We start from the raw sequence: 25,072 nt of genomic DNA, 5'->3' as shown, positions 1-25,072 counted from the left end.
CCTCCATCGTCACTTATAAGCCATGGAGTTTCATGTGCCAACATTGCCCCCTGGTGTCCAAAGTGAGGAGGGGACACATTTTCCTAATTCTCTGAGGAGATTCTCTACATCCAGATGTTTCCTCTATATGAGAATGGCCATTTGGATGTTTGGAAAGATCATCCTGAACTTTCATTTTCAGATTTTTTTCATGGTACTAAAGGAAAATAGGGGTAAACTTTATCTTAGTTCATCTAGTGACTGTTCAAAGTTACAACATCAATGAAAAAAGTGACTTATGACCACTTGTCCCACTTATGAGAGTGGCAGAATCTCCCTGGTCACACACTCAAAATTCAGACGCTTGGCAACTGAAACATATTTATGAGTCATATTTATTCAATTTCATTGTACACATGTTGTGCACTGGCAATAAAGGTTTGATATGATTAGATTTGTTGACCCTTGTGTTGAATTGGGGTCTTTTGATCACCTTTTCCATCCTTCTGATAAGCAAAGTCAACGAGGAACCCAGACTCACTTAAGGACCGAATTACTAACTTAACCACTGCAATAACTCACTTAAACATTGTTGCAAGAAATATGTGTGTGATTGCCCAGAATTGATTCCTCAAGAGGGGCAACAATAAAAATTAAAATAATAATGAAAGAGGGAGGGACGGAGGGAGGGAGGGAGGGAAGGAAGGAAGGAAGGAGGGGAACCATTATAGAAATAACAACTGCCACACTTCAAAAATTAGACAATATCTATTTTGAATGGATTTATTCCCTCCCCCACCCGCACTCATAAGCCATGGAGTTTCATGTGTGTATGAATTATTTTATACACAAACTATCTGATTTTATACAGATCTGATGAGGACAGAGACTCGGGTTTAAACATACGGAGTATAAATAAATGGGGAAGGAATGGAAAATGAATAACTTGTAGGAAAGTATGAGACTGAGGAAATTCAGCAAGGAACGAAATAAAAGGATTGAGTGTAAATAAGTGTAAGCTGCTCAGAAGGAGAGAAAGTTCTTGACAGGCATCAGATTCACTTCCTCTCACTGTGTGTCTCCAGCACAATAATAGACAGCTGCGTCTTCTTCTTTCAAATTGTTCATTTGCAGATACAGCTGGCTTTTGGCATTGTCCCTGGAGATGGTGAAGCGGCCCTTCACTTTGTCAGAGTAGTAAGTACTTGAAGCAGTGTTTATGTAGGCCACCCATTCCAGTCCTTTCCCTGGAGCCTGTCTCACCCATCTCATGTAATAGCTGCTGAAAGTGAATCCAGAGGCTTGGCAGGAGAGACGGAGGGACTCTCCAGGTCTCCTCACATCCCCTCCAGACTCCACCAACTGGACCTCAGATCGGACACCTAAAAACAAAAGTGTTTCAATGAAATCTTCTATATACAGGAACTGCAAATGGAAGGAGCCTCTACATAAAATGAAACATTACCTCTAAGGGATGCAAGAAAAAATACCAATTTCAGCCAGGGGGTCATTTTGGCTCCCTCTAATGAATGGAGGGAAATTAAAAGGAGAGAATTTGAGGAAATGCACAAACTTTGTGTTGGTGGGTGTCTCTGGAAAAGGGAAACCAACTGTTGCCTTTAAAGAGGAAATTGTGCCTTCATTTACATATTGGTTGAGATAAAAGAGCCGAGGTGGCACAGTGGTTAGGGTGCAGTACTGCAGGCCACTTCAGCTGACTGTTATCTGCAGTTCAGCGGTTCAAATCTCACCGGCTCAAGGTTGACTCAGCCTTCCATCCTTCCGAGGTGGGTGAAATGAGGACCCAGACTGTGGGGGCGATATGCTGACTCTGTAAACCGCTTAGAGAGGGCTAAAAGCTCTATGAAGCGGTATATAAGTCTAACTGCTATTGCTATTGCTAAAATATTTCCTCAGAGCAGGGGTTACATACTTGTCCTTGCATACTCCCTGCACAATTGATTTTTATACAGGTTTCCAGTCCAAAGAATATTGAAGGCTGGCTCTACAGAAGAATAATTGAGACAAAGTCCTGACAAATTTCACCATTTCTTAAAAGTGATTCGAAGTAACATACCGTGAACAAGAACTAAGAATATTGGAAAGAGGCATGTTAAACAGCATGAAAACAGCAGCACATCTGAGTTCAAGAAAGGTTTCATATTTTCCCCCTCCCCTTTGACATGATAATTTGAAGAAGCCCAAAAGAACTGAACACAGACCAAATTATTTTTTTGGTATGATCTTATTTTCACTTCTTAATTGCCCAGAGTTGATTCCTCAAGGGGGGCAACAATACAAATTAAAATAATAATGAAGGAGGGAGGGAAGGAGGGAAGGAAGGAAGGAAGGAAGGAAAGAGTTGTTCAGAGACTTTCAAGGGAACAATTAAAGAAATAAAAACTGTCACACTTCAAAAATTAGACAATATCTATTTTGAATGGATTTATTCCCTCCCCACCCGCAATCATAAGCCATGGAGTTTCGTGTGTCAACATTGCCCCATGGTGTCCAGAGAGAGGAGGGGACACGTTTTTCAAATTCTCTGAGGAGATTCTTTAGGTCCAGATGTTTCCTCAACATGAGAATGGCAGTTTGGACATTTAGAAAGATCATCTGGAAGTTTCATTTTCAGATTTCTGCATGGCACTAAAGGAAAATACAGGTAGACCTCGATTCACAACAATTCATTTAGAAACCACACAAAGTTACAACGTCAAAGAAAAAAGGGACTTATGACTGATGAGTGTTGCAGCATCTCCATGGCCACACACTCAAATTCAGATACTTGGGAATCGACTCATATTTAGGATCTTATGAGGTCCCTTGGGATCTTGCGATCATGTTTTACGTCCTTCTGACAAGCAAAGACAACAGGGAACCCACATTCCCTTAAAACTGAATTGCTAACTTAACCGCTTCAACAATTCCCTGGAGCATTGTGGCAAGAAATATGTGTGTGCATGAATGCTTCTTCTTAAGCTATGGCCTGTTGATTTGATCCATGTTCGTGTGATATTCAGTAAATGAACAAGAAAGATAAATGAGTGACTTTGTATACCATGGTTTGGATTGCCACAGCACAGATACATATCAAGTAAGGAACAATTGTCTTTTGCCCATTAATTGGTGGATGTTTCTGGATTAAAAATGTCACCTCCACTTTCACATTATACATGTGAATATATAATGAGAAATTTTAATTTTCCAATGTTTTCAGTAGAATGAATTTCCACTTCTACTTACACCTCCCAGCCAAAATGCTGCTAGTGGTATTGCTAACGTGGGCTGAGGAGGAAAACCAACATTTTCTGAATCTTGGCGCAACTCTGTGTGTGTGTTTGTGTGTGTGTGTGTGTGTGTTTGAGAGAGGGGGAGGCAGGGAGAGAGGGAAGAAGGAGGGGAAGGGAGAAGAAAAAGAAAGAAGGAAACTTATTTAGCAAATAAGTTTCGAAAAACAAATTCTGTCGCTTTAAATCAGAACTGAGCATGCCTGGCTGTGGAATTCTGGGAGTTGAAGTCCACAAGTCTAAAAAAAATGCTGCCTCACCAGCCATAAACCTCATTACACGTCACTGACATATATCACAAGCACGAAGCCGAAAACACCAGCCTTAAAATGGCGAGTGAGACCTCGATGAAACGTTGCCAAGACAATCTCAATCTTACACGGGAAAAGACCCGAATACAACAAGACCACCATACCTACAACCGTAAAAATCTACGAAAACAAATACACACACACACACACACACACCCTAACATGAACACAAAAAACATCAATAGGGAAATGTCCTGATAAATATCAAGGTAAGTATAGCTATAAAGCAATGACAATATTGGCAAGCAGTCCAAAATAAACAAAGCCAGAAGGCTTCATGGCAGTAGAGATTTGCAATTGCCAGTATGTTTCATTCCTGGGACTGCCAAGAATATACAGATTTAAGAATGACAGAGACTCGGGTTTAAGCATACGGAGTATAAATAAATGGGGAAGTAATGGAAAAGGAATAATGTGTAGGAAAGTATGAGACCAAGGAAATTCAGCAAGGAAGGAAATAAAAGGACTGAGTGTAAATAAGTGTAAGGTCTTCAGAGGCAGAGAAGGTTCTTGACAGGCTTCAGATTTACTTCCTCTCACTGTGCCTCTTGCACAGTAATAGACAGCTGTGTCCTCTTCTTTCAGATTGTTTATTTGCAGATACAGCTGGCTTTTGGCATCGTCCCTGGAGATGGTGAAGCGTCCCTTGACTTTGTCAGAGTAGTAAATGTAAGATGAGCTTGGATAAATGTAGCCCACCCATTCCAGTCCTTTCCCTGGAGCCTGTCTCACCCAGGCCATATGATAGCTGCTGAAGGTGAATCCAGAGGCTTGGTAGGAGAGACGGAGGGACTCTCCAGGTCTCCTCACATCCCCTCCGGACTCCACCAGTTGGACATCAGATCTGACACCTACGAAGAAAGATGTTTCCATGAGTTCTCCTGTACATAAGAACAGCAGGTGGAAAAATATCTACACAGGGGGAAACATTACCTCCAAGGGATACAAGTAAGGACACCAAGTTCAACCACAGTATCATTATTGCTCTGTCAGCACTGAATGGGTGGCAATTGAAAGGAGAAGAGCTGAGAAAATGCACAAACTTTGTGTTGATGGGTGTCCCTGGAGAAGGAAACCAACTGTGTGGCCTTTAAAGGGGAAATTGGGCCTTGATTTGCATATTGCTTGAGATAAAAGACTTCCTCAGAGGAGGATTTTCATAGCTGTCCATAGAAAACTGAAGCAGCCTTTATAGATGAGTAATTGAAACAAAGATCTGTAAAATTTCACCAGTTTTCAAAAGTGATTCAGGGTAACAAAGAATGAAGAGGTGGGATGAACATTTGAAGGAGACACATTAGAAATTCTTTTTTTAAAGCAGCACATTTGAGTTCAAAAAATGTTTTCTGCTTTTTCCCTTTCATATGACCTTTTGAAGAAGCCCCACAGAGCCAAATGCAAACCAAGATCATATCTGTACATTATTAGTTAAGATAAAAGAGATTTCATAACATTGTCAAGAGGAATTGGGCCCTCTGGAAGGGCCCAATCAGTAGCCACCTGTTCCTATTTCCTTCCTTTTCCAAAGCTGCTCCCTCCTCCTCTCAGCCCTATGCATACACACATCAGGGACAGCCTCCCTCTCTTCCTCCTCACTGCTCCCTGACTCAGATGCCACCTGGTGGCCAACATGCCTCTCTAGTCCTTGTTCTGACTCTGAACACGCCCCAGAGTCTTCCTCAGCCTGCAGGGCAGTCCCATAGTGTTCATCGCTGTCACATTCCACCAACACCTCAGCCGGCCGCTGTTGGGCCACAACGCTGGGGAATGCAGATTCACTTAAGAACCGAATTACTAACTTAACAAATGCAGTAATTCCCTTAAACGTTGTGGCAAGAAATGTCATAAAATGGGAAATCACTCACTTAACAAGGGTTTCACTTAACAACAAGGGTTTGGGGCTCATTTGTAGCAATAGCAATAGCAATAGCAGTTAGTCTCATATACCGCTTCATAGGGCTTTCAGCCCTCTCTAAGCAGTTTACAGAGTCAGCATATCGCCCCCACAGTCTGGGTCCTCATTTTACCCACCTCGGAAGGATGGAAGGCTGAGTCAACCTTGAGCCGGTGAGATTATAACCGCTGAATTGCAGATAACAGTCAGCTGAAGTGGCCTGCAGTATTGCACCCTAACCACTGCACCACCTCGGCTCTTATGGTTGTAAGTCAAGGACTACCGTTATCCCATTCCAATTTTATTTTGTCTCACATCACCTTGCAAACAGGGAAGGTAAAACTGGAATTCTGAAACCATTTTCCTCATTTTTCATTGAACAAAAGGAAGGCTTCTGTTCAGCTTCCTCCCACTGTGTCTCTCTCTTGTACAGTAATAAACTGCCCTGTCTTCTGTTTTGAGGCTGTTAATTTGCAGATACAGCAGGCTTTGGGCATTGTCCTTTCCCTGGTGCCTGTCTCATCCAAGCCATCCAGTAGCTGCTGAAGGTGAATCCAGAGGCTTGGCAGGAGAGACGGAGGGACTCCCCAGGTCTTCTCAAGTCCTCTCCAGACTGCACCAGCTGGGCCTCTGACTAGACACCTAGAGATAAATAGGTCTCAATGACATCTCTGGATTGAAGGACCATCAAGTGAAGGAAATGCTATAAGGGAAAGCATTACCTTGAAGGGCTGCTAGTAAGAACACAAACTTTGGCCACAGAATCATTGTTGCTCCCTCCAATGAACGGAAGGGAATCAACCAGAAAAGATTCAGGAAAATGTTCAGATTTTGTGTTGTGGGAAACCAGTTGGCTGCTTTAAAGTGGAAATTGTGCCCTGATTTACATATTGCTTCAGGTAAAAAGAGCTTCTCTTTAGGGCATCCCTTATCAATGTCTTTGCATACACATTAAAAACATGGTTTTTTTTATAAAAATACACAGTGAGAGAGAGAGAGAGAGAGAGTTAAGACAGGGAAGTTTCATTATTATGGTTCATTAGAGATTGGATCAGATGTTTATGCTAGATAAATAAATGATGGATTACAACACTTGAAATAAACAGATGGAATAAACTGAATGAATTGTGCAATTTGTTTTAAAAATATAAAAAACAAGACAATCACCCATCAAGAATGTGTATGTGTGTGTCTGGGTGTGTGTGTGTGTGAGAGAGAGAGAGAGAGAGAGAGAGAGGGAGGGAGGGAGGGAGGGAGACAGAGAGAGGAGGTTTTTTTTGTTTTTTTAAAATAATATGAGTATTAAAAAGAGTATGTTTTTATTTGCGTGGAAAGACATGGGAAGAAACTAAAAAACTTGCTGAAGACCAAAAACAAGAGCAAAGAAAAGTACTTCTGCCAAGGAAACAAGTACTTAACAATTTTCTTGATAGATTAACAGACTGGAAAGGGACCTTGTAGGTCATCTAGTCCAACCCGCCACAAAAGCAAGAGACGCTAAACCATTTCTAACAGATGGCAGTTCAGTCTCTTCTTCCAAGCCTGAAATGATGAAGCTCCCACAACTTGTGTTCCGTTGGTTGAATGTTTTCACTGTCAGAAAATATCTCCTTATTTCCAGGTCGAATCTCTTCTTGTTCAGTTTCCATTTATTATTCCTTGTCTGGCCTTCAAGTGCCTTGGAAGATAGCTTGACCCCCTCATCTCTTTGACGGCCCAACAAGTATTGCAACATGGCTACCATGTCACACCCTGGTCCTTCTCTTCACCAGACTACCAATACCCAGTTCCTGCAACTGTTCATCATATGTTTGTTCTTGGTTGCTCTTATCTGCACTCTTTCTAGAGTCTCAACATCTTTTTTATAGTGTGGTACCCAAAACTGGATGCAGTACTCTAGGTGTGGCCTTACTGAGGCTTTATAGAGTGGTAAGCATGACATGCCAAACCATTTCCTGTTTTATAGATGGTGGTGAGAATAGCCACCAAGAAGTGGCAACATGGCAGAAAGACAGTCCAAAATAAACATAAAGAAAAATAAAGCACCAGAAGAAGAAAGATTTGGAATTGTCAATATCTGGCAACCTTCCCATGGCCCAGGTGATGGGAGAAAACTTCGTGTATCAGGGGATTTTATATACATTGGAGAAGGATGGAGACTCAGGTTTAAGCATACAGAGTATAAACTAATGGAGAAGGAAAGGAAAATGAATAACATGTAGGAAAGTATGAAACTGAGGGAATTCAGCAAGGAAAGTAATAACAGGACTGAGTGTAAATAAATGTAAGCTGCTCCGAAGGAGAGAAAGTTCTTGACAGGCTTCAGATTCACTTTCTCTCACTGTGTATTTTGTACAGTAATAGACAGCTGTGTCCTCTTCTTTCAGATTGTTCATTTGCAGATAGAGCTGACTTTTGGCATTGTCCCTGGAGATGGTGAAGCGTCCCTTCACTTTGTCACAGTAGTAAATGTAAGATGAGCTTGGATGTATGTAGGCCACCCATTCAAGTCCTTTCCCTGAAGCCTGTCTCACCCAGATCATGTAAGAGCTGCTGAAGGTAAATCCAGAGGCTTGGCAGGAGAGACGGAGGGACTCTCCAGGTCTTCTCACATCCCCTCCAGACTCCACCAATTGAACCTCAGATCGGACACCTAAAATGAAAGATCTTTCAATGAAATCTCCTATATACAGGAACTGCAAATGGAAGGAACCTCTACATAAAACGAAACATTACCTCCAAGGGATTCAAGAAAGAATACCAAGTTTAACCACAGGATCATTTTGGCTCCCTCTAATGAATGGAGGCAAACTGAAAGGAGAGAATTTGGGAGAACACACAGGCTTTGTGTCGGTGGGCGTCAACTGTTGCCTTTAAAGAGGAAATTGTGCTTTCATTTACATATTGACTGACATAAAAGAGTTCTTCAGAGCAGGGGTTTCATTGTTGAGTTTGTACATTCCTTGCACAGATGATTTTTTTTAAAATAAAAGTTTCCATTCCAAAGTAAAACGAATCAGCCTTTACAGAGAGAAAGTTCCTGACAGTGAGAACAATCAACCAATGGAGCAGAAGTTTCCTTTGGAAGTTGAGGGAGCTTCATCACGGGAAGCTTTGAAGAAGAGACTGGACTGCCATCCGTCAGAAATAGTGTAGGGATTCCTGCTTGGACAGGGAGATTGGACTAGTCTGCCCCCTGGTGTCATTCAGCCAGTTCGCACCTATTCTTTAGAACCGGTTGGTAACTTTCTAAGTAGTTCAGAGAACCGATTGTTAGAAGAAATCTCCTTTTGTTTTTTCCCACTTTACAGGGCTAATCCTGTAAGGAAGGCAGGAAGGAAACATTCTGGTGTTGTTTCTAGCCTGATCTTTATTGCCCTGCTTTACAGAAACTGCCTCTCCGGTTAACTCGTATTACATTATAACAGCTATGGCGAAGCGTCCATCGACCTGAGTGATCTTGAGTTGGCCACGCCCACCCAGTCACATGACCACCGAGCCCCACCTACCCCAATGGTCATTAGGGCAGAGAACCGGTTGTTAAATTATTTGAATCACACCACTGAGTCTGCCTATAATTTCCTTTCCAACTCTTTTAATCTGTTTAAGTGCCAAGACTTTCCATATGGGGCCTTTAATAGTCTCCCTGTAGTTGCTAGATATAGAAAGAAAGGTTCATGTTTTTTTTTATCTGCCTTTTACTCCTGAAATAAAGCTTTCTTTATGCTTTCCATTGTAGATTAACCCACAAAATCTTCTCGATTAATGTACATATCTGTATCCACGTTTCTTTTGGCTTTTTTTGCAGGGCCAAAAACCTGATAAAACATCCCTCTATATTGTTTCATTCCCATTAAAGATTTGAACAACCTGGTCTGTTTTTTTTTTTTTTTTTCTGACAATCAAGCCAGAAATGATACACATCCTTTCATATTACAACAATTCTAGTCTTCATAGGGGCGATTGTAGCCTCCTGAGAGGTGGACTTTTCAGGGAACAATTACAGAAATAACAACTGTCACACTTCCAAAATTAGACAATATCTGTTTAGAATGGAGTTATTTACTCCCCCATAAGCCATGGAGTTTCGTGTGCCAACATTGCCCCCTGGTGTCTAAAGTGAGGAAAGGACACATTTTTTTCTAATTCTCTGAGGAGCTTCTTTTGGTCCAGATGTTTCCTCAACATGAGAATGGCGGTTTGGATTTTTAGAAAGATCATACTGACGTTTTATTTTCAGACTTCTGCATGGCAGTGGAGGACAATGCAGATAGATGATGAAATGAAGGGATTTGTATTCTAAAAAAGATGTTGGGAAATCCCTATTGTGACTTAATGGTTTTCATCCCATTTTGGATCTTGAGTGAAGAGACTAATCCTCCCATTCTGCCTTTGTTGAAACTTTGCTGCAGGAATTTTCAAAATGCCCTGTCTTGAATGGATTTCTGCCTGCAGTATTTGTGTTGCTTATTTAGTATTTTTTAGTATTTTATTAATATTTATAGGCCGCCCTTTTCCCCGCGGGGACTCAGGGCGGCTTACATAAAATAGGGAGGGGGGGTATAAACAATAAACATAAAACAATACATAAGAGTAAAATAGTACACAACATTCATTCTTCATTCGGGTGGGGACAGATTGTGATCTTATCCCCAGGCCTGACGGGATAGCCAGGTCTTGAGGGCTGTGCGGAAGGTCTGGACCGTGGTGAGGGTACGAATCTCCACGGGGAGATCGTTCCAAAGGGTCGGAGCTGCTACTGAAAAGGCCCTCCTCCGTGTAGTTGCCAGTCGACACTGACTGGCGGATGGTATTCGGAGGAGGCCAAATCTATGTGATCTTATAGGTCGCAGGGAGGTAATTGGCAGGAGGCGGTCTCTCAAGTACGCAGATCCACTACCATGGAGGGCTTTATAGGTGGTGAGTAGCACCTTGAAGCGCACCCGGAGATCAACAGGTAGCCAGCGCAGCTCGCGGAGGATAGGTGTTATGTGGGCGAACCGGGGTGCGCCCACAATCACTCGCGCGGCCGCATTCTGGACTAGCTGAAGTCGCCGGATGCTCTTCAAGGGCAGCCCCATGTAGAGCACATTGCAGTATTCCAGCCTAGAGGTCACAAGGGCCCGAGTGACTGTTGTGAGAGCCTCCCGGTTCAGGTAGGGTCGCAACTGGCGTACCAGGCGAACCTGGGCAAATGCCCCCCTGGTCACAGCCGTCAGATGGTGGTTGAAAGTCAGCTGTGGATCCAGGAGGACTCCCAAGTTGCGAACCCTCTCTGAGGGGTATAAAATTTGACCCCCCAGCCTGAGCGATGGAACACTGGTCAAATTTTTGGGAGGGAAACACAACAGCCACTCGGTCTTCTCCGGATTGAGTACAAGCTTGTTAGCCCTCATCCAGTCCCTAACGGCTTCAAGACCCCGGTTCACCACGTCCACCGCTTCATTGAGTTGGCACGGGGCGGACAGATACAACTGAGTATCGTCCGCGTATTGATGGTATCTTAACCCGTGCCTCCAAATGATCTCGCCCAGCGGTTTCATGTAGATGTTAAATAGTAGGGGGGATAAGACCGAACCCTGCGGCACCCTGTATGTTAGGGGCCTAGGGGTCGATCTCTGCCCCCCAACTAACACCGACTGTGACCTGTCCGAGAGGTAGGAGGAGAACCACTGCAAAACAGTGCCTCCCACCCCCACCTCTTGCAGTCGTTGCAGAAGGATACCATGGTCGATGGTATCGAAAGCCGCCGAGAGGTCAAGGAGAACCAGGATGGAGGCGTGGCCTCCATCTCTGGCTCTCCAGAGATCATCGGTCAATGTGACCAAAGCGGTTTCTGTGCTGTAACCAGGTCTGAAGTCCGACTGGAAGGGGTCAAGATAGCTGGCTTCCTCCAAGGACCGTTGAAGCTGGAAGGCCACCACCTTCTCAACAACCTTCCCCACAAAGGGGAGGTTGGAGACTGGACGGTAGTTGTTGAGAACAGCTGGATCCAAAGATGGCTTCTTCAGGATGGGTCTCACCACCGCTGCTTTATGTGCGGCGGGGAAGTGCCCCTCCCGAAGAGAGGCGGTAACAACTGCCTGGATCCAGCCTCGTGTCACCTCACTGCTGTTGGCAACCAGCCAGGAGGGACAGGGGTCCAGTACACAGGTGGAGGCACTCACAGCTCTCATGGCCTTGTCCACGTCCCCAGGGGCAACATCCTGAAACTCAACCCAGGGGCGATCTACCAATTCATCCTCGCCAATTCAAGAGCCAAGGTGGCGCAGTGGTTAAATGCAGCACTGCAGGCTGACTGCTAGATCAGCAGTTCAGCAGTTCAAATCTCACCGGCTCAGGGTTGACTCAGCCTTCCATCCTTCCGAGGTGGGTAAAATGAGGACCCGGATTGTTGTTGGGGGCAATATGCTGACTCTGTAAACCGCTTAGAGAGGCCTGAAAGGCCTATGAAGCGGTATATAAGTCTACTGTTATTATTATTATTATTATTATCCTCTTGTGCCTCGGCTGGAACTGCAGAGGTGGAGTCCAAATCCGACCGAAACCGAGCAACTTTGTCCGTTAAGAATTGGGCATAATCCTCAGCTCTACCCTTATGAATAGAGCTATCTAGATATTTGTCTTCCCTTTTCAATAAGCTCTTTATTTCTTAAGTGCTGACATCTGCTGTGGGCTGTTAAGGAAAGTGGGGGCTGCTTTCTGCCTCTTTAAAAAATAAGCATGTTTCTCTTTTTCTTCCTTTGGGAATATATAATATTCTGCCTTTTTAAAAAAAATTCCCCAAATATTTCATTCTTCTAGGAAGGATAGGCACTGATATTCACATTCCAAACTCTCAAACTCTACAAGATGCAACCAGCGTGAAGATGACAAATGAGATTTTGTTGAAACATTGCAAAGACACTTCCAATTTACGCGGGAGAAACCAAAGATCTACATACAAACACCAGTTTGTGTGTGTGTGTGTGTGTGTGTGTGTGTGTGTGTGTACCTATCAACACAAATGTAACAAATGCAACATAAAAAATGGCTTTCTTTCTGGATGGCTCCTAGGGTGAGCTGAAATACAGAAAAACGGAAGGAGTATGCTCCCTCCCATATTTCGGCATACCAGGGGTTGTGACACAATACATACATACATACATACATACATACATACACACACACACATATACATACATACATACATACATACACGCACACACACATGCACACACATACATAATCATAGCCTAACATTCACATAAACACATCAAAAGTGGGATATCCTTATAAATATCAGACAAATATTTCTAATATCTCATATAATGGCTAGGCTTGCATCTGATTAAGTAAAATTCTTGCATTGCAATGTGGAAGCTGTGCAGCTGAATTTCTATTCTGTTGTCAAAACAAAATCTAGAGGTGTACACGATGAGGATAAATTAATGGGGAAGGAATGGAAAATGACTAGCATGTAGGAAATTATGAGACTGAGGAAATTCAGCAAGGAAAGAAGTAAAAGGACTGAGTGTAAACAAGCGTAAGCTGCTCAGAAGGAGAGAAAGTTCTCGACAGGCTTCAGATTCACTTCATCTCACTGTGTGTGTCTTGAATAGCCTCTTGCACAGTAATAGACAGCCGTGTCCTCTGGTTTGAGGCTGTTCATTTGCAGATACAGCTGGCTTTTGGTGTTGTCCCTGGAGATGGTGAAGCGTCCCTTCACTTTGCCAGAGTCATGATAATCTGCAGCATCATAGCATATCCTGGCCACCCATTCCAGTCCTTTCCCTGGGGCCTGTCTCACCCAATGCATCCAGTAGTCACTGAAGGTGAATCCTGAGGCTTGGCAGGAGAGACGGAGGGACTCCCCAGGTCTCCTCACATCCCCTCCAGACTCTTCCAACTGTAGTTGTCATTGGACTCCTAAAAAGAAAGATGTTTGATCCAGATGTTTCCTAGGTGGCGCAGTGGTTAAATGCAGCACTGCAGGCTACTTCAGCTGACTGCAGTTCTGCCGTTCGGCTGTTCAAATCTCACCGGCTCAGGGTTGACTCAGGTTTCCATCCTTCCGAGGTGGGTAAAATGAGGACCCGGATTGTTGGGGGCAAGAGGCTGACTCTGTAAACCGCTTAGAAAGGGCTGAAAGCCCTATGAAGCGGTATATAAGTCTAACTGCTTTGGTTTGGTATTGCTATTGCTATTGCTTCAATTGTATTTCCTGTGTGTAGGAACGGAAATTTAATGGAAACTGTAGATAGTGTCAAATATTACCTCCAAGGATTACAAGTAAGAATAAAAAGTTTAGGCACAGGATCATTTCTGCCTCTCTCTCTCTAACAAATGGAGAATATATAATAGCAATGGATTTGGGGAAACGCACAAACTTTGTCTCGGTGGATGTCAACTGTTGCCTTTAAAGGGGAAATTGGGCCTTCATTTACATATTGGATGAGATAAAGGGGTCCTTCAGAGCAGGATTTTCACAGTTCTCCTTGCACAGAGCTTACACAGTTGATTTGTTCACAATTTTCCAGTCCAAAGAAAAATGAAGCACTCTTTACAGAAGAGCAACTAAATCAAAGACTGAGAAATTTCCACCATTTCTGAAAAGTGATTCAAGGGAAAATATCACAAGCAACCACTAGGAACATTTGAAAGAGACGTGTTAGAAAACATGAAAACAGCAGCACATCTGAATTCAGGAAAGGTTTTATAATTCCTCCTCCTGTTTAACATGACTTTTTGAAGAAACCTAATTTGTGTGGTGTTTCTGTTACTTTTTTAATTTCCCTGAGTTGATTCCTCAAAAAAGAAATAAAGAAATGGCAATAGCATGTTGTATTGTAGGTGTCAGCATTCCAAATATCATGCAGAATTAAATCAGAGTCCAAGGCAGATCTATCCTTAAAGTTCCAATTTAATAAGACAGACATGTTGGCACATCTGTGGAATCCCAAATCTAAAAGCTTCCAGGGATTCCACCCATTTGAAAGTTCATGATCTTATCCTCACACCCATAAATCCATCATATGGTCCAACCTTCTTCAGCCACGCTGGCATCTCCACCCAGCTGGTTCCGGTCAGGTGCAGAGGTGCGGAGACAAAAGATGACCTTGGGCTTCTAGAAAGGAATGACAACAATACATTCCACAATTCTATTCCCCCTCCCAATTACTACACTAATGAAACAGCATAATGAAATAATAGAGAGTGTGGCAGGCCAAAGATCCTAAAAAGGAACATAACTGCAGGCCTGACAGTAGGCTCTAATCTGGCTCATTCACTGTAACCAGAGGTTTAGTCTTTAGAAGTTTAACACTCGTGCAAGAGCCCATGCTCAGGGAAATTCTACCTAGCATGAGCGTTATAGCTCGGATGACTAACCAATTAAAATGGTTTACAAAGCACAATTTGTTGGATGCCACAAGATAAACAATCAAAGTAATAAATGACTGTTTAGCCAACATTCTCACAGTGGACAGAGAAAGAGAGAAAGATGATTAGGCTGAAACATATAAAGAACGGTTGCTGGAAATGGGTGTTTCTAGTCTGATGAAAAGAGGGACTAAAGAGGACATAATAGCAGCTTTCCAATATCTCAGGGGCTGCCACAAGGAAGAGGGAGTCAAGCTATTCCCCAAGGAACCTGAGTGAAGGACAAGAAGCAATGGGTGGAAACTAATTAAATATAGAAGCAACCCGGAATGGAGGAGAAACTTCCTGACAGTGAGGACAATTAATCAGTGGAACAACTTGCCTCCAGAGGTTGTAAATGCTCCAACACTGGAAGTTTTTAAGAAGATGTTGGATAACCATTTGTCTGAAGGATTTCCTGCCTAAATAGGGTGTTGGACTAGAAGACCTCCAAGGTCCCTTCCAGCTCTATTATTCTATTCTATTGCATTCAATTTTATAATATTTGAATTATTTTGTATTCACTGATTTGAAATGATACAGATGTGTCACAGATATACCATTTTTTTTCATAATGTCCCTTCATGGATAAAAAAAACCCTCTGCATTTGCATCATAGATTTTTTTTTTAATATGAAGACAAGCACATAAACATGGGCTCGTCCCTATAAGCATGAAGACAATTTTTTTTAATTATTCATACAATGAGTTGCCTCACATTTGATTCAATTGAATTCTTGTTTTGCAATGTGAATGTAGGAGAGCTGAATTGCCCTTCTGTACTCACTTTCCAAAATCCAAAACTCCACAAAATGAAAAGAAAAAATTCATTTCTTTATAGCTGAAAGAAGCTGATGTACTGTAAATTTCACCACTTCTCAAACATGATCCACAGTAAAAAATGATGAGCAAGCAGTAAGAACATTTGAAAGAGGCATGTTAGAAAGCATGAAAACAACAGGTCATCTGAGTTCAGGAAACGTTTCAAATTTTCTCCTCCTGTTTAACATGACCATTTAAAGAAACCCAAAAGAACTGAATGCAGACCAAAATCATTTTTGTTTGGGGGGGTATTTTGTGTGGTCTTTTTGTTATTTCTTACTTGCTCAGAGTTGATTCCTCAAGATGGGCAATCCTAAAAACTTTAAATAATAAGGAAGGGAGGAAGGTTAAAAATGGAGACATTGGGCTTAAAAGAAACAGAAGAAAGAAATGGCAATAGTGTGTTGTGTTGTAGAATCTAATGTGGGTCATTCACTGAGGCCAGAGCAGGGGTGAAATTCAGCAGGTTCTGGAGAATTGGTATTGCAAATTTTAAGTAGTTCACAGAACCGGCAGATATCACCTGTGGCTGGCCCCAAAGAGGGGAGGGAATTGAGGTTTTGCAATATCCTTCTCCCAGGAGTGGGGAGGGAATGGGGATTTTGCAGTATCCTTCCCCTGGAGTGGGGAGGGAATGAGGATTTTGCAATATCCTTTCCCTGGATTGGAGAGGGAATGGGGATTTTACACTATCCTTCCCCTGGAGTGGGGAAGGAATGGAGATTTTGCAGTATCCTTTCCCTGGAGTGGGGAGGGAATGCAGATTTTCCAATATAGTTCTTCCTGGAGTGGGGAGGGAATGGGGATTTTGCAGTATCCTTCCCCTGGAGTGGAGAGGGAATGGATATTTTACACTATCCTTCCCCTGGAGTGGGGAAGGAATGGAGATTTTACAGTATCCTTCCCCTGGAGTGGGGAGGGAATGAGGATTTTGCAATATCCTTTCCCTGGATTGGAGAGGGAATGGGGATTTTGCAGTATCCTTCCCCTGGAGTGGGAAGGGAATGGAGATTTTACAGTATCCTTCCCCTGGAGTGGGCAGGGAATGAGGATTTTGCAATATCCTTTCCCTGGAGTGGAGAGGGAAAGGGGATTTTGCAGTATCCTTCCCCTGGAGTGGAGAGGGAAAGGGGATTTTGCAGTATCCTTCCCCTGGAGTGGGGAGGGAATGGATATTTTACACTATCCTTCCCCTGGAGTGGGGAAGGAATGGAGATTTTACAGTATCCTTCCCCTGGAGTGGGGAGGGAATGAGGATTTTGCAATATCCTTTCCCTGGAGTGGAGAGGGAAAGGGGATTTTGCAGTATCCTTCCCCTGGAGTGGAGAGGGAATGGGGATTTTGCAGTATCCTTCCCCTGGAGTGGGGAGGGAATGAGGATTTTGCAATATCCTTTCCCTGGAGTGGAGAGGGAAAGGGGATTTTGCAGTATCCTTCCCCTGGAGTGGAGAGGGAATGGAGATTTTGCAGTATCCTTCCCCTGGAGTGGGAAGGGAATGAGGATTTTGCAGTATCCTTCCTCTGGAGTGGAGAGGGAATGGGGATTTTGCAGTATCCTTCCCCTGGAGTGGGGAGGGAATGGAGATTTTACAGTATCCTTTCCCTGGAGTGGGGAAGGAATGGAGATTTTACAGTATCCTTTCCCTGGAGTGGGGAGGGAATGCAGATTTTCCAATATCGTTCTCCCTGGAGTGGTGATGGAATGGGGATTTTGCAGTATCCTTCCCCTGGAGTGGAGAGGGAATGGGGATTTTGCAGTATCCTTCCCCTGGAGTGGGGAGGGAATGGAGATTTTACAGTATCCTTTCCCTGGAGTGGGGAAGGAATGGAGATTTTGCAGTATCCTTCCCTTGCAATGCCCACCAAGCCATGTCCACAGAACCTGGAGCCCATCCTCAGGCAATCTGTATCTAGCATGAGTACCAAATGTATCGGATGATTAAACAATTAAAAATCGTTTAGAAACCACAATTTGCTGAATGTCCACAAGATAACCAGTCAAAATAATAAATGATTGTTTAACCAACATTCTCACAGTGGACTCAGAAAGATAAATCAGTTCACTTAGTATTGACTGATATAGAATGTCTCAAATATACCTATTTTTCCCTATTGTCCCTTAATTCATGGATGTTGATGGTTAAAAAAAAAATATCTGCATTCACATTATAAACATTTGTTAATAAATGCACAAAGACATAAATGTGGGCTTAGATTAGATTAGATTAGATTACTTTATTTTTATGCCGCCCTTTTCCCTGAGGGGACTCAGGGCGGCTCACAATTCAAGGGAAGGGAAGGACAAACAAGTCCTTATAATCATGAAGACAAACATTTTTCATTATTCACAGAAGGGGTTGCCTCACATTTGTTTGAACTGAATTCTTGCTTTGCAATGTGGAAGCCGGGCAGCTGAATTGGCTTTCTGTAATCACATTCCAAAATCCCAAACTCCACAGGATGAAACCACGGGATTCGCTTCGTGTCCTGATAGAGGAAAGAAGCTGATGGATTTGAATGTGTATGGAGGACATCATGTCAAAGTCCTCCTGATATATAGGTTGTGGTAAGAGTAGAGAACAAGTTAGTAACAACAACACGTGAAGGCAGACCAGATCCAAACTATACCGTAATCAATGAGACTGAGGAAATTTGAAGATATTGAAAAAAGAAAAAGGACTGAGTGTAAAAAACTCAAGCGTAGAGAAAGTTCTTGACAGACGTCAAATTCCCTTCCTCTCACCTTGTCTGCACAATAATAGACAGCCGTGTCCTCTGGTTTGAGGTTGTTCATGATTTACAGGTGGTGCTAAGAGTAAACTACAAGTAGTAAAAACAAGGCAGGAAGACAGATCCAGACCCAAAATATGAATAACGTAGAAAAGAATGAGACTGGAGAAATTTGATGCTATTGCAAGTAAAGAAAAGGGAATGAGTGTAAATAAGTGTAAATTCCAGAAGTTGTGAATGCTGGAAGTTTTTAAGAAGAGATTGGATAACCATTTGTCTGAAATGGTGTAGCGTTCTCTGCCTAAGCAAGGGGTTGGACTAGAAGACCTCCAAGCTCCCTTCCAACTCTGCTGTTCTGTTCTATTCTATTCTATTCTATTCTATTCTATTCTATTCTATTCTATTCCATTCCACTCCACTCCACTCCACTCCAGTCCACTCTACTCTACTCTACTCTACTCTACTCTACTCTACTCTACTCTACTCTACTCTACTCTATGTGAGTCACTTTGGATTCACTGATTTGAAATGTCACAGATATCTCATAGATATATCTTTTTTTTTGTATTGTCCCTACATGGATAAAAATAATAATCTCTGCAATCACATTATACATTTTTTTAATATGCAGACAATCACATAAACATGGATTTGTCCCTGTAAGCATTCATGCAATGAGTTGCCTCACATTTGATTACATTGAATTCTTGCTTTGCAAAGAGGAAGCTGGGCAGCTGAATTTCCAAAATCTAAAGCTCTACAAGAGGAAACGCCAGGATATATTTCATTTCCTTATAGACGAAAGAAGATGATGTATTTGAATGTGTACGAAGCACATTATTTCAAAACTTCTCCTGATTTACAGGTGGTGGTAAGAGTAAACAAAAAGTAGTGACAACAAGGGAGGAAGAGAGACCCATTCCCAAAATATGAATTAAGGTCGAAAAGAATGAGACTGGAAATTTGAGGATATTAAAAAAAAAAGTGTTTGAGTGCAAACGAGTTTAAGCTGCTTAGAAGTGCAGAAAGTTCTTGACAAGCTTCAGATTCACTTTCTCTCACTGTGCGTCTCTTGCACAGTAATAGACAGCTGTGTCCTCTGGCTTGAGGTTCTTCATTTGCAGATACAAGAGATTATTGGAATCATCCCTGGAGATGGTGAAGCGTCCCTTGACTTTGTCTGAGTAGTAAATGTTAGATGAGGATATACTTATGTAGACCACCCATTCTGGGCGTTTCCCTGGAGCCTGTCTCACCCAGTTCATGTAATAGCAGCTGAAGGTGAATCCAGAACCTTGGCAGGAGAGACGGAGGGACTCCCCAGGTCTTCTCACACCCCCTCCAGACTCCACCAACTGAACCTCAGATTGGATACCTAAAAACAAGAGTTTCAATGAAAACTCCTATAGACAGCAGCAAATGAGGAGGGGACACATTTTTCAAATTCTCTGAGGAGATTCTTTAGGTCCAGATGTTTCCTCATTATGAGAATGGCATTTTGGACATTTAGAAAGATCATCTGGAAGTTTCATTTTCAGATTTCTGCATGGCACTAAAGGAAAATACAGGTAGACCTCGACTCACAACAGTTCATTTAGAAACCACACAAAGTTACAACGTCAAAGAAAAAAGTGACTTATGACTGATGAGCAGCATCTCCATGGCCACACGCTCAGATTCAGATACTTGGCAACCGACTCATATTTAGGATCTTATGAGGTCCCTTGTGATCTTGCGATCACGTTTTACGTCCTTCTGACAAGCAAAGTCAACGGGGAACCCACATTCCCTTAAAACTGAATTACTAACTTAACCACTTCAACAATTCCCTGGAGCATTGTGGCAAGAAATGTGTGTGTGCATGAATGCTTCTTCTTAATGTATGGCCTGTTGATTCGATCCATGTTCATGCGATATTCAGTAAATGAACAAGAAAGATAAATGAGAGACTTTGTATACAATGGTTTGGATTGCCACAGCATAGAGATATATCAAGTAAGGAACAATTGTCTTGGGCCCATTAATTGGTGGATGTTTCTGGATTAAAAATGTCACCTCCACTTTCACATTATACATGTGAATATATAATGTGAAATTTTAATTATCCAATGTTTTCAGTTGAATGAATTCCCACTTCTACTTACATCTCCCAGCCAAAATGCTGCTAGTGGTATTGCTAATATGGGCTGAGGAGGAAAACCAAAATTTTCTGAATCTTGGCGCAAGTCTGTCTGTGTCTGTGTCTGTGTCTGTGTCTGTGTCTGTGTGTGTTTTAGAGAGGGGGGAGGGAGGGAGAGAGGGAAGAAGAAGGGGAAGGGAGAAGAAAAAGAAAAAGAAAGAAGGAAACTTATTTAGCAAATAAGTTTAGAAAAACAAAGGCTGTCACTTTAAATCAGAACTGAGCATGCCTGGCTGTGGAATTCTGGGAGTTGAAGTCCACAAGTCTAAAAAAAATGCTGCCTCACCAGCCATAAAGCTCATTACATGACACACACACACACACACACACACACACACACACACACACACACACACACACATATATATATATATATATATATATATATATATATATATATATATATATATAGTCTCTAGTTGTTTGGGTTTTCTCCCGCGTAGAATTGGAGATGTCTTGGCGACGTTTTGACGAAGTCTCATTTGTCATCTTCAGGGTGCTTCAGGCTACTTCAGGCTTGGTGTTTCCAGGAGTACTTACTCGCCATCACTTGCCATCCAGGAGTACTTACTCCTGGAAACACCAAGCCTGAAGCAGCCTGAAGACGACGAATGAGACTTCGTCAAAACGTCGCCAAGACATCTCCAATTCTACGCGGGAGAAAACCCAAACAACTAGAGACCTACATACTAACACCCGCGAAAACCTCAGAAATATATATATATATTGGAAGTGTGACCTTCCTCCCACACTTGGGCATACCAGGGGTTGTGACTTTAAGTATATACCTCCCACCCTGGCTGGCTGATAAAAGGAGTCGTTCTCTGTAGCTCAAATGGTTAACTCCCTGCCTGGGAGGCAATAGAGCACAGGTTCGAATCCCAGTAAGGATATGGCTAGCTGATGAGAGCTAAATAGCTTGAAATAGATCTATACTAGTCTTCCTTTATTTATTTATCAGCACAAATAAAAACATATATATATATATATATATATATATATATATATATATTTAAAGTCACATATATATATATGTATGTCGCACACATATATATATATATATATATATATATATATATATATATATATATATATATATATATGTGTGTGTTTTTATTTGTGCTGATAAATAAATAAAGGAAGACTAGTATAGATCTATTTTAAGCTATTTAGCTCTCATCAGCTAGCCATATCCTTACTGGGATTCGAACCTGTGCTCTATTGCCTCCCAGGCAGGGAGTTAACCATTTGAGCTACAGAGAACGACTCCTTTTATCAGCCAGCCAGGGTGGGAGGTATATACTTAAAGTCACAACCCCTGGTATGCCCAAGTGTGGGAGGAAGGTCACACTTCCACTCTCTGTCATTAGGCTCGTCACAAGAGTCCATCCAGACAGAAACCCAATATTTTTACTGTTGCCTTTGTTATATTTGTGTTTTTATTTGTGCTGATAAATAAATAAAGGAAGACTAGCCATATCCTTACTGGGATTCTCTGTAGCTCAAATGGTTAACTCCCTGCCTGGGAGGCAATAGAGCACAGGTTCGAATCCCAGTAAGGATATGGCTAGTCTTCCTTTATTTATTTATCAGCACAAATAAAAACACAAATATAACAAAGGCAACAGTAAAAATATTGGGTTTCTGTCTGGATGGACTCTTGTGACGAGCCTAATGACAGAGAGTGGAAGTGTGACCTTCCTCCCACACTTGGGCATACCAGGGGTTGTGACTTTAAGTATATACCTCCCACCCTGGCTGGCTGATAAAAGGAGTCGTTCTCTGTAGCTCAAATGGTTAACTCCCTGCCTGGGAGGCAATAGAGCACAGGTTCGAATCCCAGTAAGGATATGGCTAGCTGATGAGAGCTAAATAGCTTAAAATAGATCTATACTAGTCTTCCTTTATTTATTTATCAGCACAAATAAAAACACAAATATAACAAAGGCAACAGTAAAAATATTGGGTTCTGTCTGGATGGACTCTTGTGACGAGCCTAATGACAGAGAGTGGAAGTGTGACCTTCCTCCCACACTTGGGCATACCAGGGGTTGTGACTTTAAGTATATACCTCCCACCCTGGCTGGCTGATAAAAGGAGTCGTTCTCTGTAGCTCAAATGGTTAACTCCCTGCCTGGGAGGCAATAGAGCACAGGTTCGAATCCCAGTAAGGATATGGCTAGCTGATGAGAGCTAAATAGCTTGAAATAGATCTATACTAGTCTTCCTTTATTTATTTATCAGCACAAATAAAAACACAAATATAACAAAGGCAACAGTAAAAATATTGGGTTTCTGTCTGGATGGACTCTTGTGACGAGCCTAATGACAGAGAGTGGAAGTGTGACCTTCCTCCCACACTTGGGCATACCAGGGGTTGTGACTTTAAGTATATATATATATATATATATATATATATATATATATATATATATATATATATATATATATATATATATATATATATATATGTTGCACAAGCACGAAGCCGAAAACACCAGCCTGAAGATGGCGAGTGAGACCTCGATGAAACGTTGCCAAGACAATCTCAATCTTACACGGGAAAAGACCCGAATACAACAAGACCAGCATACCTACATCCGTAAAAATCTACGAAAACAAATACACACAGAGAGAGACACACACCCTAACATGAACACAAACACATCAATAGGGAAATGTCCTGATAAATATCAAGGTAAGAATAGCCATCAAGCAGTGACAATATTGGCAAGGAGTCCAAAATAAACAAAGCCAGAAGGCTTCATGACAGTAGAGATTTGCAATTGCCAGTATGTTTCATTCCTGGCACTGCCAAGAAGATACAGATTTAAGAATGACAGAGACTCAGGTTTCAGCATACTGAGTATAAATAAATGGGGAAGGAATGGAAAAGGAATAACATGTAGGAAAGTATGAGACCGAGGAAATTCAGCAAGGAAGGAAATAAAAGGACTGAGTGTAAATAAGTGTAAGGTCTTCAGAGGCAGAGAAGGTTCTTGACAGGCTTCAGATAAACTTCCTCTCACTGTGCCTCTCGCACAGTAATAGACAGCTGTGTCCTCTTCTTTCAGATTGTTCATTTGCAGATACAGCTGGCTTTTGGCATTGTCCCTGGAGATGGTGAAGCGTCCCTTGACTTTGTCTGAATAGTAAGTGTAAGTTCCTGAGCTTTCACTTATACTGGCTACCCATTCCAGTCCTTTCCCTGGAGCCTGTCTCACCCAGTTCATGTAATAGCTGCTGAAGGTGAATCCAGAGGCTTGGCAGGAGAGACGGAGGGACTCTCCAGGTCTCCTCACATCTCCTCCGGACTCCACCAGTTGGACATCAGATCTGACACCTAAGAAGAAAGATGTTTCCATGAGTTCTCCTGTATATAAGAACAGCAGATGGAAAAAATATCTACACAGGGGAAAACATTACCTCCAAGGGATACAAGTAAGGACACCAAGTTCAACCACAGTATCATTATTGCTCTGTCAGCAATGAATGGGTGGCAACTGAAAGGAGAGGAGTGGAGAAAATGCACAAACTTTGTGTTGATGGGTGTCCCTGGAAAAGGAAACCAACTGTGTGGCCTTTAAAGGGGAATTTGGGCCTTGATTTGCGTATTGCTTGAGATAAAAGACTTCCTCAGAGCAGGATTTTCATAGCTGTCCATACAAAACTGAAGTAGCCTTTATAGATGAGTAATTGAAACAAAGACCTGTAAAATTTCACCAATTTTCAAAAGTGATTCAGGGTAACCAAGGATGAAGAAGCGGGAAGAACATTTGAAGGAGACACATTAGAAATACTTTTTTTAAAAAAAAGTAGCACATTTGAGTTCAGAAAATGTTTTCTGCTTTTATCCTTTAATATGACCTTTTGAAGAAGCCCCACAGAACCAAATGTAAACCAAGATCATATCTGTATATGATTACTTAAGATAAAAGATATTTCATAACATTGTCAAGAGGAATTGTTTTTCATTGCGATTAAAAAATTATCAAATCACTCACTGCATTTTGAAAAACTAATAATAAACAACCAGGAAGGGAAGGATGGAGGGAGGGAGGGAGGGAGGGAGGGAGGGAGGTTGAAGAGAGATTGAAAAAAAAACCCAAAGCTTCCTTATTTTTATATGTACTAATTTCACTATATAAGTATATTTATAACATGAAGTGTTAATGTTGCAGTTATATAAAAAAAGAGCTCATATTTTTATTTATCCATTTTTTTCTAACAATAAAAAAACAAACAAACAAAAAACCATGTTTTTCTGTTGTTTGCAAAATGTTTATTAAGGTTTCTTTTCCGAATCAAATATGTTACTACTGGGCAGTAACAATAAAACATGAAGACGATCAAATCTCTATAGACCAAGAAGGTTTCTGGGAGGCCATTCTCTATTTATAAGATTTGGCAGCTTTGGTGCTACCCAGCTGTGGGGGAAGTGCTTGAGGTATCAGATGATGGAAGGTAA

The 25,072-nt window shown here is 41.9% G+C and overlaps 1 protein-coding gene and 3 gene segments (V, D, J or C); all 4 read right to left on the bottom strand.

Moving 5' to 3' along the window:
• Nucleotides 1-748: 748 nt before the first annotated feature.
• On the bottom strand, nt 749-1,552 carry LOC116522211. The segment is given in 2 exon segments: nt 749-1,361; nt 1,445-1,552. Coding segments are annotated over 2 exon segments (360 nt in total).
• A 2,303-nt stretch (nt 1,553-3,855) lies between these two features.
• LOC116521963 lies at nt 3,856-4,621 on the bottom strand. The segment is given in 3 exon segments: nt 3,856-3,902; nt 4,111-4,431; nt 4,514-4,621. Coding segments are annotated over 3 exon segments (414 nt in total).
• A 3,039-nt stretch (nt 4,622-7,660) lies between these two features.
• LOC116521962 lies at nt 7,661-13,776 on the bottom strand. The segment is given in 2 exon segments: nt 7,661-8,127; nt 13,731-13,776. Coding segments are annotated over 2 exon segments (513 nt in total).
• A 5,707-nt stretch (nt 13,777-19,483) lies between these two features.
• Nucleotides 19,484-24,145, bottom strand: LOC116521961. The gene is made up of 3 exons (XM_032236565.1): nt 24,031-24,145; nt 23,613-23,947; nt 19,484-19,828 (listed from the first exon to the last, which is right to left on the bottom strand). The coding sequence occupies exons 1-3, from the start codon at nt 24,074-24,076 to the stop codon at nt 19,484-19,486; spliced, it is 726 nt and encodes a 241-aa protein (XP_032092456.1). The 5' UTR covers nt 24,077-24,145.
• Nucleotides 24,146-25,072: the final 927 nt, after the last annotated feature.

This window comes from Thamnophis elegans, chromosome Z, assembly GCF_009769535.1.
Source record: "Thamnophis elegans isolate rThaEle1 chromosome Z, rThaEle1.pri, whole genome shotgun sequence".
Lineage (NCBI taxonomy): Eukaryota > Metazoa > Chordata > Lepidosauria > Squamata > Colubridae > Thamnophis > Thamnophis elegans.
This window is presented reverse-complemented; position numbering and strand designations above follow the sequence as displayed.